Source organism: Nansenia antarctica (genome assembly GCF_963989245.1).
Source record: "Nansenia antarctica genome assembly, chromosome: 3".
Classification (NCBI taxonomy): Eukaryota; Metazoa; Chordata; class Actinopteri; order Argentiniformes; family Microstomatidae; genus Nansenia; species Nansenia antarctica.
The window spans coordinates 48,672,626-48,689,149 of NC_137688.1; the positions used below are offsets into that span (position 1 = coordinate 48,672,626).

The window sequence follows — 16,524 nt, forward strand, 5'->3', positions numbered from 1 at the left end:
ATCAACCACGAGCTGGAGAAGGTCTTCATCAAGGATAACGGAGAGAAGGACGAGCTCAAGGTGCGTGTGTGTGTGCGTGTGTGCTGATGGATCCAAACAAACGTGTGAGGACACACACACAGACACACACATGAGGGGAACGCACACATGAGCACACACTCGCGGGCACCACACACACACACACACACACACACACACACACACACACTTGCACTCTAACACACACACAGACTGTACGTGCTATCACTCTGGCCAGTGCGGATTCACCCTAGTGTACTTCCTGCTGCTATGGAGATGTACTTCCTGCCGTGTCACAGTCAATCGTATTACTCACACACACGCACATTCTGTTTTTTCCTCCTCTCATCCGCATCGATTCATTGAGTCGTTCGTGTTGTGAGCCCTGACCCCCCCCTCCCCCCTCCTCTCCTCTGTGTAGGCCCTGGAGGTCCCACCAGACTGACCCCCCCTCCCCTCCCCCCTCCTCTCCTCTGTGTAGGCCCTAGAGGTCCCAGACTGACCCCCCCTCCCCTCCCCCCTCCTCTCCTCTGTGTAGGCCCTGGAGGTCCCAGACTGACCCCCCCCCCTCCCCCCTCCTCTCCTCTGTGTAGGCCCTGGAGGTCCCAGACTGACCCCCCCCCCCTCTCCTCTGTGTAGGCCCTAGAGGTCCCAGACTGACCCCCCCCCCTCTCCTCTGTGTAGGCCCTGGAGATCCCAGACTGACCTCCCCTCCCCCCTCCTTTCCTCTGTGTAGGCCCTGGAGGTCCCAGACTGAACCCCCCTCCTCTCCTCTGTGTAGGCCCTGGAGGTCCCAGACTGACCCCCCCTCCTCTCCTCTGTGTAGGCCCTGGAGGTCCCAGACTGAACCCCCCCCCCCCCCCCCTCCTCTCCTCTGTGTAGGCCCTGGAGGTCCCGGACGGCCGGCGCGCCCCCTTCCAGCCCCAGCAGCGTAGCAGTAGCTCACGGAGCGTGGACACCCAGACCCCCTCGGTCCCGGGCCGCTCCAGCAGCTGCTCCAGCCTGTCCCCCTGCCCCTCGCCCGCCTGCCCCCCTGGCTCCCACGACAGCAGCCCCTACTCCACCGACGAGCTGCTCTACGACCGAGACAAAGGTGCATCTACCTACCTACCGTTATACCTACTTATCTACCTACCTACCTACACACATACCTACCTACTTACCTCCTTACCTCCCTTTATACCTACCTACCTTTCTACTTACCTCCCTACCTCCCTTTATACCTACCTACCTTTCTACCTACCTACTTATCTACCTACTTACCTACTTATATACCTACCTATCTACTTATCTACCTACCTACCTACCTACCTACTTTTATACAGTACCTACCTACCTACCTACTTTTATACAGTACCTACCTACCTACCTACCTACCTACTTTTATACAGTACCTACCTACCTACCTACCTACTTTTATACAGTACCTACCTACCTACCTACTTTTATACAGTACCTACCTACCTACCTACCTACTTTTATACAGTACCTACCTACCTACCTACCTACTTTTATACAGTACCTACCTACCTACCTACCTACTTTTATACAGTACCTACCTACCTACCTACCTACTTTTATACAGTACCTACCTACCTACCTACCTTTATACAGTACCTACCTACCTACCTACCTACTTTTATACAGTACCTACCTACCTACCTACTTTTATACCTACCTACCTACCTACCTTTATACAGTACCTACCTACCTACCTACCTACTTTTATACAGTACCTACCTACCTACTTTTATACCTACCTACCTACCTACCTACTTTTATACAGTACCTACCTACCTACCTACCTACCTACTTTTATACAGTACCTACCTACCTACCTACCTACCTTTATACAGTACCTACCTACCTACCTACCTACTTTTATACAGTACCTACCTACCTACCTACCTTTATACAGTACCTACCTACCTACCTACCTACTTTTATACAGTACCTACCTACCTACCTACTTTTATACAGTACCTACCTACCTACCTACCTACTTTTATACAGTACCTACCTACCTACCTACCTACCTACCTTTATACAGTACCTACCTACCTACCTACCTACTTTTATACAGTACCTACCTACCTACCTACCTACCTTTATACAGTACCTACCTACCTACCTACCTACTTTTATACAGTACCTACTTACCTACTTTTATACAGTACCTACCTACCTACCTACCTACCTACTTTTATACAGTACCTACCTACCTACATACCTACCTACCTTTATACAGTACCTACCTACCTACCTACCTACCTACTTTTATACAGTACCTACCTACCTACCTTTATACAGTACCTACCTACCTACCTACCTACTTTTATACAGTACCTACCTACCTACCTACCTACTTTTATACCTACCTACCTACCTACCTACTTTTATACAGTACCTACCTACCTACCTACCTACTTTTATACTTATCTACCTACCTACTTATTTACCTACTTATTTACCTACCTGCCTACCTATTTTTCTACCTACCTACCTTTCTACCTACCTACCTACCTTTCTACCTACCTACCTTTCTACCTACCTACCTACCTTTCTACCTACCTACCTACCTTTCTACCTACCTACCTTTCTACCTACCTACCTACCTACCTACCTACCTTTCTACCTACCTACCTACCTTTCTACCTACCTACCTTTCTACCTACCTACCTTTCTACCTACTTACCTACCTTTCTACCTACCTACCTACCTACCTTTCTACCTACTTACCTACCTTTCTACCTACCTACCTACCTACCTTTCTACCTACTTACCTACCTTTCTACCTACCTACCTACCTACCTACCTACCTTTCTACCTACTTACCTACCTTTCTACCTACTTACCTACCTTTCTACCTACTTACCTACCTTTCTACCTACCTACCTACCTACCTTTCTACTTATTTACCTACCTACCTACTTATTTACCTACCTACCTGCCTACCTATTTTTCTACCTACCTACCTACTGTACCTACCTTTCTACCTACCTACCTTTCTACCTACCTACCTACCTTTCTACCTACCTACCTTTCTACCTACCTACCTACCTTTCTACCTACCTACCTACCTTTCTACCTACTTACCTACCTACCTTTCTACCTACCTACCTACCTTTCTACCTACCTACCTTTCTACATACTTACCTACCATTCTACCTACCTTTCTACCTACCTACCTACCTACCTTTCTACCTACCTAGCTACCTTTCTACCTACTTACCTACCTTTCTACCTACCTACCTTTCTACCTACCTTTCTACCTACCTACCTTTCTACCTACCTTTCTAACTACCTACCTACCTTTCTACCTACTTACCTACCTTTCTACCTACCTACCTAGGTACCTACCTACCTACCTTTCTACCTTTCTACCTACCTTTCTACCTACCTTCCTAGGTACCTACCTACCTAGGTACCTACCTACCTACCTTTCTACCTACCTACCTTTCTACCTACCTACCTAGGTACCTACCTACCTTTCTATCTACCTACCTACTTACCTACCTTTCTACCTACCTACCTACCTACTTTTCTACCTACCTACCTTTCTACCTACCTACCTACCTACCTACCTAGGTACCTACCCATGGGGCGGTTCCCTCTCCCCTAGACTCTCTCCAGAGTGGATGCCTGTGTCTGTGTGTGGTATCCCTGGTGTGATGTTGTCTCCTGACCATTGTCTCTCTCTCTCTGTACACAGACAGTGGTAGTAGCTCCCCTCTACCCAAGTTCGCCTCCTCCCCCAAACCCAACAACAGCTACATGTTCAAGCGTGAGCCCCCAGAGGGCTGTGAGAAGATCAAAGTGTTTGAGGAGATGAGGTGAGTACCAACCATACTGCCTATGTACTACCCTTCCCTACCCCTTATGACCATATTTAGATTAGCTCATATGCCGATTAGCTCAAATTTAGATGAGCTCATATTCAGACAAGCTCCTATTCAAATGAGCTCATATTCAGACAAGCTCATATTCAAATGAGCTTATATTCAAATGAGCTCATATTCAGATTAGCTCATTCAGACAAGCTCATATTCAGACTAGCTCATATTCAGAAGAGCTCATATTCAGAAGAGCTCATATTCAGACTAGCTCATATTCAGAAGAGCTCATATTCAGACTAGCTCATATTCAGAAGAGCTCATATTCAGACTAGCTCATATTCAGAAGAGCTCATATTCAGAAGAGCTCATATTTCCTGTCCTGTCTCTCGGTGTTCCAGCTCCAGGCAGTCTGCGTCCGTCCCTCTCTTCTCCTGCCCAGACAAAAACAAGGTGAACTTCATCTCCACCGGCTCGGCGTTCTGCCCCGTCAGGCTCCCCGGGACCCTACCCCTCCCCCCCGCCGCCTCCAACCCCCACGAGGAGGACGAGGACGAGGCAGGCCCGTCAAGCTCCGCCCCCTCGGGGGCCATGTCGGCGGCGTACGCCGGTCCGCCCACTCAGGTCTCCACCAGCACCAGCACAGATGACGCCCCCCCCACCCCTGAGGAGCCCGCCGCCGCCACCCCCTCAGAGACCGCCTCCCAGACAGACAGCCAGGCCGTCAGCTAGACCTGAGCAGAGCTGGCCTCTGCTACGGGATTAGCCTCTTCTTCCCACCCACACCATTAGCACCCCCCCCCCCCACCCCACGTCTCTCCACGTCTCCCCCCCTCTCTCTCTCTGTCTGTGCTGAACCCCACTCTCTGCATGGCATAGCAACAATGTCTCCAATAACAACAACAACAACAACAACAACAACGACAAATGAGACTAGCCACTTTACTGTTCCTAGTGTATTGTTAAAGCACTGTTCTTGGCAGGGATGGACATGCAGGTCTTTTAAATGGAAGAGAAGAAGTAGATATGCCGACATCGGAAGGGAAAACTACTTTTGGATGGGGGGGGGGGGCATGCATTTTGGTAGTATGTTTAAGATTAAATTATGTGTTGTGTTGTTTCAACATCCACAGTATGAATAAGCTTTCTCTATACATGTATACACATACACACACACACACACACACACACACACACACACACATATATACATATATATATATTAACTTTGAAAGGAAAAAAACTAAAATAACGCTTGTTTAAATTGAAAACTGTGTATTGCTGTGTTATGTATGTACAAGAAAAGAAAAAAACAGCTGTACTCTTCAGGATTATGTTTACACTATCCAGGTTACGTTTCTAAACCTCCTTTGAAACATGCAATGCAAAAGCGATAACATTTTTTAAAAAAACAGACAAAAGAGATATGGACATCAAACAAGACAAAATGGCCACAATCCGTTGCACAGGGTCCGTTCATGGCCTTGCTTCAGGTATATCACTCGGAGTCTAAACTCAGGTAATTTGGAATGTATGTCCATACACAGATTGACTCAAATCTGCAGCTTGTCGAAGCAGAAGAGATGTTCAATAATTAGCGGTCAGTCACTATATTTCCTTTGCTTTCTCTCATTCCAGACTATCACTGTTTTTTCCCCCAAGACATTCCATGTTGTTAGGACCAGAGCTGTCCCAAGTCTAGACTTGTGCTTGCCTGACACAGATGGCATAGGTGGAGGTTCACTGTGTTGTAGTCATGTCCCGTGGGTTGTCTTTAGGAGTTGTTGGTTGTCCCCTAGGTCGTCTTGGTTGTTGAGTGGTTAGTAATGGACCAGTGCACACTGTGAGAGAGGGGCTGAGGTGACGATGGATGTCTACAGGCTGGGTGTAGACTTCGGTCCTGACTGAGATGAGTCCAAACATGCTAGAGGGAAGCCTTTAAAGGTGGTGGTTGTCTGTGCCTCATGATAAAGTGTGGTCAGACCCTCTAAAGTCTAAACAGTCATTAGGCTGTGGTCACGGTCAAGTAGAAAAATGCGGTCAAGGCGTCGACGGTGGTCATGTCTTAACCTTCCGCACCGTCATCTAGAGCAACAATGTGAAAAGGAGGAACGTTCGGTTCTATTCAGGTGATGCCCAAGACTGTTCAAACATTGTAGATCACCGCGCTCTAAACGTCGCTGTTTATATGACACATTCCATGAGATTTTAGCAGGTTAATGGATCGAAGGTTTGACTCTTGGCCTCTCAGTCAGGGCGCAGATGAATTGTAAAGATTAGCTATGAGCAGGTTGATGCCTGTAGAATTAGTAGCTGCTCCATATTTCGGTTCAAAGAAAAGGGGTAAACTGGTGTGTGGCCTTTTCCAGTGTTTGTTTGAAACTGAAGGTGTCTAATGTCACGGTGGCTGTTGTCGGTACCGTTTTCTTAACGAAAGCAATTCTCCTACAAGCTTCCCATTATGTTCATTCTGTAGGCTACCAAGTAGAGGACTCCCTCTACAGGCAGATGATCTGTCTCTACCGTCGTCCCGCATCGAACGCAACACGCCCCAAGTGTAAACGATTGACACGTTTTTCCTTTTTCAACTCATTCAAGTCGAAAGAAGACAAAAAACATAATCAGAAATATTATTTATTTTGATATCTTGATCGCGTGCTCGTGGAATTACTGCATTCATACTCCTTTCATCCTACGTGTTAGATATACAGTATATGGCTTTAAAAAGGATCAATGCAATGTTGTTGGTTTTCTTTTGTATTCAGCACCTTATTATCAAGAGATATAGCTTATCCAATGACTAACATACATGTGGCATTGGTTAACTAGATGTGTGCAATAATAGAAAAAGGTGTTGTCCTTTTGGATACTTTACTTGTTCTTTGGCACTCCCATTTCTTCTTCTTCTTCATTTGGTTTTAGAGTATGGAGCCAAATCAGCACTTCGCTTGTTGATGAAGCCATTAATCGATACAAAAACCAGCACTGGAATGTGACCAGAGCACATTGCTAAGCAGGTCCCGAGTGTTCATCAGCTAACACAATACTCCTCTTTGAACCTGCTGTGTCAAAGTTCATGCACAATGGCAATAAAAAGGTATTGGTTGTTGTGACCACTTTTTCGAAACATTGAGTTTGTGTTGAAACACGAAGGGATCGAGTGGGTGAGGACCACAACTGTTTTGACTATAGAAGGGGAAACAAAAGAAACACATTTTTAAAACAACAATAGCACCAAAAAAAAACTATCCCAGCTCTCAAACAAAAATGCGACAATTTCTTCCTGTGTACAGCAACCACACTCACAAAGCTTTGAAAGTACTACTATCATCTCTCACCTCTGGATTTGTAGACGGCACTGTTGCAAGGTCAACCTATGTAGGTAATGTAAAAAAAAAAAAAAAAAAGTTTCTTTAAAAAAAGAAAAGAAAAGAAAAAAAGCATTTGGTTTCCCTCTTTTGTAATCACCATGCCCTTGGTGTGTGCACAAATCTGGTGTTTTTGGCAAGCGTTAGCTGATGAGCTTGCTTACTGTTTGTACAGTACAGTACAGCACTGTTAACGCCCTGTCACTGTGCTCCATTGACTGACTGTACCAGATGCCACAGTTTGTTTTGGTTTTGTTTTCTGTAACAGATGGCCGTGTGTCGCTAATTATTTTGTATTTTTCAACATAGAGATATTGTGTCTTATTTAAATAAAGTTATTAGAACAACCAATGGGCCATCTTCTGAAATGTGTGAATCATAATATGTGAATCATAACAAGACCTAACGGAGGCTGGCGGAGGTGGAAATCATTACAATCATTATAGAATTACAAAGACCCGGCCTCCCGATTTCTACCTCCACCAGCCTCCCCTGGATGACCCCTACCGCCTATGAGTCACTATCAGAACACTGTGTGGGGGTATGGTGCCCTCTAGTGATAGAAAGGAGGAACTACTGAGCAGATTCTCTCAAGCACACTCAACCACACCACAGAGTAATTAAACCCTGACTACACCCTACTTGACACCTGCTCTCTAATAAATAACATTCTGTCACTGAGGGTCTGGAAATCAAAGGATTCGCTAATGGATTTTATTTCCAGAATGAATAAACCTTTAACAAGCAGTTCATGTGATTTCCCTCCCAGTGCAACTCCTAAACATTGACTAGTGATTATTTTGTTACTCCAATGACGGTTTTAACAAGGAGAGAACCCTGTCAAGGAGAACGAACCCCCAACTACACACAAGACCTTGATGAATTTGTTTACAGTACACTATCACAAACAATGAGGCATATCACGAAATACACCAACTATGACATGTGTCATGCCCCCCTGGCATTCCCAACTAACCCACGGAATGACCTCCCTATTCTAAAGCTTTTATACAGCAAGATACGCATAAAGCTGCCTGTCAACCAGAAGGGTTGCCTACATATCTCGCATCAACACCTCTCCACCAAGGCCATAGATGTGCCATTCAAACGGATGGCATGAAAGGGAGAATTTACTGAGGCAATAAGTCTAGAATGTTTGTGGATGGAGGAGGGCTGTCTGTGTTAAAATGAGCGGTTCATTGGTTTAAACCGGGGTCAGAGATAGCAACATGTGCAGGGTGACCTGGAGATGTTGGGGTCAAAGGTGATAACGTAAGTATTCTGAACCTGAAGTGGTAGGAGCGGAGGAGAATAGGAACTAACATGCAGTGTTATACTGTAAGAGATATGACTGACTGACTGGACCTTGGCCATGACGCGTGGGGTCAGAGCATGAACGACAGGCTCTTTTTCATTCCGTTCGCCGTTCAGGTGTCCACAGTGTGGCTGTCTGGGTGAGCGTAGCACAACTGTCACAAAGAAGGGATCACGGACTGTGATCTAGGATCATAAACATAGTCACTTCACCCCCACCCACATCCCCCCCAAACCATTCCACCCTTCAACCTCCCCAGGGAGCCCCCCCCACCATCCCCACCCCACCTGCCACCTCCCCTGCTGTGGATTCTGACTCACTCCTGAGCAGCATAAATAACAGTGTTTCATAGCTCTGGCCTTGGGTGGAGTGACAGTTTCACAGATAACGCTGCTCGCTAGGAGTTTACACAAGGAAATGAGGAGCCGTGTGCCGCACAGGGCACAGAACAGCACCGTTAAATGTAAACAGCCTCAAACCAACACTTTTTCCTCTCTCTACACACGCGTGAGGCATGGGGGAGGAATAACAAGCTCAGCAACAGATCCATGAAGATAGATGATGAACCTATAGAATATTCTACACAGTATATGCATGAGACATGATCAGTCAATCATATGCAGGTTTGATTCATCCCCCTGATCCATGGCATCAATGCTGCTGATGCCCCCAAGGGGAAACATGGATCATCAATAAAGACGATGTAGAAGTCAGTGATCCTGTCAGGCAAGCTGGAGGATATATGACTATAGTGACAGTTAATTAAATAATTAATTAAATTCATTCATGTTTTATTGCCAAGCAATCAATGGAATTTGGTATTTGATGCTCTAGGCAAGCCATAGACGGTGACCCTGGAGCAATTAGGGGTTCAGGGGCACTTCGGCACGAGGCCAACCGTGATTCGAACCGCTGCGAGCTGCCGACTTTTGCGATCATTAGACGCCAGCTGTACCGGCTGAGCTACGTAACCACCCCGTAAGCCACCCCGACAGTTATGACAAGCAGCTAAAAATACACATAAAGATGAAAACAGAGAGAGAGAGAGGTGGAGAGACTCATAAACATAAAGATGAATACAGAGAGAGAGAGAGAGAGAGAGAGAGAGAGAGAGAGAGAGAGAGAGAGAGGTGGAGAGACTCCCCTGGAAAACTTCAAGAAGCCTGTCAATTAAGTCTGAAGTCTGGGCTGGGGGATTTAAATGAGGCAACTCAGGAATAAAGCCTTTTATCATTACTTTGCATATGAGATGTGGGCCTACTTGCATACTTTTGCCAGCTGACCGTGTACATTACAGCTTATGGAGCATAAACGTTTAATACAGTATAAAGACATTTGAAAATCCAAAACATGTCAATCAAAATCCAGGCAGAATATTCTGGTCCCATAACATTCTGTCACAAGGACTTGTCCTTGTCATACACAACTTTCGTATGCATGTATGACGGTATTAAAACACATTCAGACTTAGCTTTGCATACGCATATATCAAAGTATTACACTACAAGGGAATACACTGTATGTAAATCTAATAATTTCCTTGAACTTCAATGTCATCCTTAGTGATCCAAATGCTGAAAAAGGGATTTTGGGGAATCAGATGAGAAGGGAACTCAATTCCTGCCACTTCAACAAAAGGAAAAAGATACTCAGAATATTTGTATCCAACAGGTGGCAGTAGAGGACCAAGAGAGGCCTGAATAATAGAGTAGCTACCATATTTAGAGGGCAAATATTTAAGAAAATAATAACCTAAAAAAGTATGCTAATAAACTAAATAGACATAACAAAATGATAATAATATCATGCTTATGATAATGGAATAGTACTAGGAACCTTGCACATTTCAGCATACAATAGACATTACAACAAAACACTGCAGTCTACTAATGTACAATGTCATATATGATATATCAGCATTAGCATAAACTCATCATATAAACATTGTTTTCATTCTGAATGTGTTTGTTACTCAACAGAACTTGTTTAACTTTTGAACACACAACCTTTTTTTGTAAAAAAGAAAAGAAAAAAGGTGACACAATTTGGCCCTGTTTCAATCCAGACTAATCGGCTTTGTGACAAACTCTATTCTCACCGCTAATCTCTGCACCTCCCACCATGCTTACAGGCAACATGCAACCAAGGTAAGACTCTTGCTTTTAAAATCACATTATGGAGCAAAAAGCCCCTTGTAATCCTCTGTTGTCTGTCCTTCTTAGTAGTGTTGCTATTTGCCTATCGAAGCTAATTCCAACAACCCCTTTCTATTGAAAAGCATGGCTCATACAGTGCATTGACATCAAATCAATGACCGACCAACAAGCCATAATGCGATATAACTTCATACAAATATTGTATGGAAATGTTAGGAACGATTCAGAGAGATTCAACTTCCAACAGCATTCTCACATTGACTCAACTCCTCTCATTGGCAGAGATGAGCAGACACACAAAGAGACAGACAGACAGGTTATTTTACCCTTCACTCTAATTCACACCCCATGCAATCAAGCCTCCAATGAGTAGTTAGAGAGTACTGACCCCAATCAGAGCCCTTTCACCCACCTAATCAGCCCATAGGACAGAGATGCCATACTCAGAGGTTAAACACACACTTCCTCACAGTCTCATCACACAGGGACAGATAAATCTCAATGGCAATCAAAGTTCCCCTGGTTACTCTGTAGTAGTATGCTGTTAGTATGTCTATAGTCTTATTATTCTGTTCTGCTTTCAATATGTGTTATATTTGAATATACTGTATGTTCAAATATGTTACGTTTTGTATAGGCCCCATCCGCCATGCACTGTTCAACTGTTGAACAGCTGAAACCATCTACTGTATGTTTTTTACATTATGAAGCTTGCCAAAGGAACTTCCCTCTCTTGGGATCATAAAAGTACACCTGACTTGACTTGACCTAACTGTGTTTTTGTAATGTGGAGAAGGGCTTTAGTTCTTAAGCATATAGAAGGATGATATTTTCTTTGGGGTAAATAAATGAAAGCCCCAAGGTTTTCATACAAGCCTTAAAGGAGTCTGTTGGAAATCTGCCGCCTCTAGTCACCGTGGCGACATTCAGCTCAATGTTACAAACCACGAAACATCCTCCTTAATAATAACATAACTCCCTGAAATGGACTTGCCGTGTTGGACATTAGCTGTTGTGTTTCTGCTTGCTTGCACGATTCGAAGAGGCAGCCACCAGAGACGGAATGGTGAAAATCAGCGAGTCTCCTCTTCTAGAGCCCCCCTGGCCCCTGGCCATCACAACATAGTGTCGGGTAGGACACTCCATTTCAGAAAGCGATTTCACGGGACCCAAACAGCGTTCATAAACAAAACATTTATTTCAAGGGATCTAATTCCCTGATCGATTGAACATAGTCATTACAGCCAACTGTTTAGAAAGCTTGAATGTTACATATTGCACCTTAAACTGAAACAAATTCTATCTAGCCTATCAAATGCCCATTACCATACCGTAAGAACAGTAAAGACACTTTTTTAAGAGAAACTCACAAGTCAACTCATCATCATCTCAGTGAACGGACAGTTAACTGTCAAATTCAGCTCTTTTGTGTTCCTGTCTCTGTCTCGTGGGCTCATTGTGGGGACCGGACAGCATGACCCCATGTCAGAGTCTCTCAGTCCTCCCTGCCTTGTATGCATGTCAGCTTTCCCTTTCCCTATGAGGGATCACATTGTTCTCTCCTCCCTTTCAAACAGGCTGCCTTGAATGCTACATTGATCTAGGAAAAATAATCAACTGCCCTTTTGTTTTAGCAGCCGTTTCAATAGGAGGGAAATAAACTTATGGTAATGAAGCCTTATCATATTGGGCTCAGACGGTGGGGAGTGATGGTGGTGTGCCTGCCAGTCTGTCGGGGCGCTTCCAAAACCACAGTCTCTCTCCTGCAACCGAAGGTTGGTTAGAGCCAGCTGTCTCTGGTCCAGCACATTCTAATGCTCAAGTGTCTGTTATTTTATACAGCGTGGCCCCAGGCTTTGAGAGAGTCCTATAGTGGTGCTTGAACGTGGCGGGGACGTGGTGGGAACATGGGAGTCAGTCGGCCGGGAGAGGCTATTGTGTTCCAAGCCATTCATTTCATTCTCTGAGAGCCAATGATGGGTCTTATTGTGTGGCTGTGAGAGGCAGCCATACTGGCCAACAGGGCACCCTTTTCCTCAATAATAATAAACTGACAGATGTCAACAACATGATGGATGAGTATCCAGTCCTCTCCCTGACCCTCCCTTCATCTTTATCAAGCGAACGCCGAGCGATCTGAACGCAGGGGGAAGAGGATGCAAATGATGTCATGGAATGACTGAGAGGGAGGGATACTGCTCAGACTGAAGGTTGTAATTCAATCAATTACAGATAATGTCTTTCCAAGAAGATTTGATTCATCCTTCTGCAAAAAGAAGGCATATTCAATTTGAAACGCAGTTAATAACGTTAATAATGTTTCCCATTGTAAACTGTGTTTTGTTGAGGATATTAATCCAGGTGTTCATTATTGCTTCACAAAGGTTATCGTGGAAATGCCTTATCAAGAATTGATGGAACTGAGGACTGAGTTTATAAAATGAGTTGTATTAAATAAACCAGTTTACTGAGGAATTTAATGGGTTCAAGATTAGTGGAGTTCTGCCTTGCACCCAATCACACTAACAGATCTACCCAGCAATTTAGTGGGTGAGTATCATTCATTCCGGAGATCTAACCTCGGTCTTTGCATAGCTGCAACAATCAAATGTTTATGTTTGATGATACATTCTTTGCAACACATGCATCGATGCCATTACAATGTCTATAGCAACACCACTATGCTGGTGAAAATAAATGACGTAGCCCGAAATAGATTAAAAAAATAAGCGCTATATTTGCAATTTGGTGACAGATTCAAAAGTAGTTTGTGATGGACTGGCGTGGAACTGTTTCCCAAAAATATTTGCCTCATGTAAATCAGTAGCAAAGTGTGAGATCTCAAGATTACGTCACAATGACATTTGCAGGTTTTTAGCTTGTCCCATTCACACCGAAACGGACCCACTAAATGTGTGGTTTTCTACTACTGTTGGTCTGGGGCTCTGTAATTGCTGGGGAGGAATTAGTGAGTAGACCCTTTCACACAGAACCCTCCCTACTAGGTTCACACTTTGGTGTGAACGTGACTTTTACTCACTTTTGCCACCATTGCCCACATTATACTCACCCTATACTGTACACACGCTGCCTGATCCTACTTTCTGATGTCTCAGACTGTATCTAGTCAGACTGAGAGTCCAAATCTGGGGTGTGAGTTGCTGCATTAGCCAACTTAGCATTGTGTGTGTGTGTGTGTGTGTGTGTGTGTGTGTGTGTGTTTGTGTGTGTCTGGGTGAGTGAGTGAGAGAGAGAGATAGAGAGAGAGAGAAATAGATAGACAGCTAGAGAGAGAGAGAGAGAGAGAGAAATAGATCGACAGCGAGAGAGAGAGAGACAGAGAGAGAGAGAGAGAGAGAGAGAGAGAGAGAGAGAGAGAGAGAGAGAGAGAGAGAGACAGAGAAAGAGGGGTGACGACCCTGAAAATGGCCTCATTTAAATGAAGCAGCACAGTGGGAGATTACACTGCTGGGTGTGTGTAGGACAAGCCCTGCTCATAGAGAGAGACCCAGGGAGGAAGATAAAGATGAGAAAACGCAGGGAAATTACAGCACTACCATGGCGCTATCACCCCTCAGCAGAGCTGGAGGTGAGAGATAGAACTGTACTAAAAACGCTGGGCAAAGAAGAACGACCTTTCAGAATATTATACACGGGCCGGCTAAGCATCCCTATCTGTCGGGAGCACCACGCTCACCTTAAATGGTGTTTTCCCTCAATGTCAGCGAGGTGAAGAGACCATAGACACACAAACCAACCAGGGCAGCATTGAGATACCCTGGGTAATATCACTTCACAATCAGGAGGATATCGTTTAATTTAGTTTAGCAGCCCTGAAGGATAGAGGAAATGTAATATACCTGCTTTGGAGCACACATACCTGCATGGAGCACACCACGTCAAAGAGAGACCTTGCAGAGGCCATACAGTGTTACTCATTGAATCACATTTAACAACGACCGCCCCTAAATGATCGAGTTAGCAGGCAAATTGCTTTTGGGGAATTTTTGATTCAGTCTTTTGTACAGTTTAATACCCTGCCTCCCTCCTTTTCTGAAAAGGAAAACCTCCAGTCCTGTATAGGCGATCATTTGTGACATACTGTACAATTGATTACATCTTGAGAATTACTTAATTTTTATTAGACATTACATTTTTAAACGAAGTTGGCATGCTCAGCACATACATATTGTAACTGTACTGTAACTATCTTGTGTTGTAGTGTAGTATCTTGTGTTGTAGTGTAGTATCTTGTGTTGTAGTGTAGTATAGTGTATTGTAGCATAGTGTATTGTATTGTGATGTTGTGTCTGTTTTGTGAATTCCCTTGTAAAGATGAGTTTTTCTCAATATAAAGACAAAAAAGAAATGTGATACTGTACTGTAGCAATGCTTATGGCAGGACACTGATAAGCACTTTTGACCACCATTTTTGTTAACCTTTCCCCAGTACAGCACAGCACAGTGGCATGTATAGTCTATGGCATACGGTAACACACAGCATAACTCAAGCGGTTGTTGGCTACCCAGGGATGTCAGTCTTTGCTAATCAGTTAATATAATAATAGTTTGTGGCTGTACCTGGATCAGCGATCGCGCCACAGCTTGGCGGGGGTTGTCACGGTCCCACTAATTCAGTGATGAATCGGAGCAATTGTGTATTTTATGGCCATTGGAATGAGCACTGTGCTCCGGCAAGAGCAGAGGGGGGAACAAACGCCTCATAAACAAGCCTTCAGTGACAGATCAGCCAATTCATGGAAATGTAGCAACGCCATTACCTCCACTTGTAAAACCACCAATGACCTTTAAATATGTGCAGAGCCGGAGATATGGGCTCTGCACAGGGGGAAGATTATTATAGATTCCTCGGCTTTTTCAAAGGAGGATGCTTTATCGGCACTAGTAGAGAAGTTCTGCAGTTTAGAGGGCATCGACGCACCTGTCTTTTAAAGACCACGCTCAAAGGAGACCCTACCCACACAGATACAGTATTTGTAACTCTGATAATTTTTTATTTACTTTTCAAATCAAACCAAAAAAAGTATAGTTCTAAAACTGTTTGGCTGTTTCAAGGATAGTTGAGGTAACTCTCAAGATGTTCTCAATTGGCCAACTGTATAAATATGTCACACATGGTGTCATAATACACTGGTCAGGGAAAAACATATGGCCCTATTTACACTGGTAGGGAGACAGGGTATTCAAACTTGTTTAGTCTCTGCTTTACTCACAGTAGGGGGTAATAGGACTCAGCCACAGACAGCTACAGACAGAGCTGTTGGACTTGACCTCTCTGTGAACTTTGAGGACTGTCCCCAACTCCTTGAAGTTAGTTCCTTAGCAGTCCTTAGTTTGGACCTCTATCTCTGACCAGACTGATAAACAAGGACCGTAGGGATCAGCTACGCATCTCTCCCTACAGGAACACACTGCATACACTCTAGACGCCTCACCTCTGTGACCCCACAGTACATCAGCCAGTGACAAATCACAGCACATTGAGGCAGGGCTGTAAAACAAGCAGGCAGGAGCCAATTACACTGAACACTCTCCGAGCATCTGACACCGGGGCCATTTAGAGTTAGAAAGTTTCGTCAGCTTCCTTCACTCAACCCTACCTCCTCTCTCACATCCCAAACACACTTCCAAACGCTCTAGCTTCATTAGACGCACGCCGAATTAGTGAAATGACTTGGAGCGGAGTGTTTTGGGTGGAGGAGGTGAAAACGTCGATAACCCACAGCCGGAGCAATTGAATTACGCACGAGTGTTGAGGTTTTTCCGCAGCGATGTGGACCCCCATCTCTTCAGGAGCCAATCAAGAGAGTCTA

General features: G+C 44.6%; 1 protein-coding gene across 1 annotated transcript in view; it reads left to right on the forward strand.

Moving 5' to 3' along the window:
* glcci1a (glucocorticoid induced 1a) overlaps positions 1–4,583 on the forward strand; it is a gene marked incomplete at both ends in the record, with an annotated part of 33,415 nt that extends 28,832 nt beyond the window's left edge. The window contains 4 exons of the mRNA XM_080527348.1: positions 1–60; positions 901–1,111; positions 3,731–3,851; positions 4,253–4,583. The exon at positions 1–60 is cut by the window's left edge and continues 90 nt beyond it. Of these exons, the coding sequence (XP_080383474.1) occupies positions 1–60; positions 901–1,111; positions 3,731–3,851; positions 4,253–4,583 (723 nt within the window). The remainder of the gene's footprint in view (positions 61–900; positions 1,112–3,730; positions 3,852–4,252) is intronic.
* Between the last annotated feature and the right edge of the window lie 11,941 nt (positions 4,584–16,524).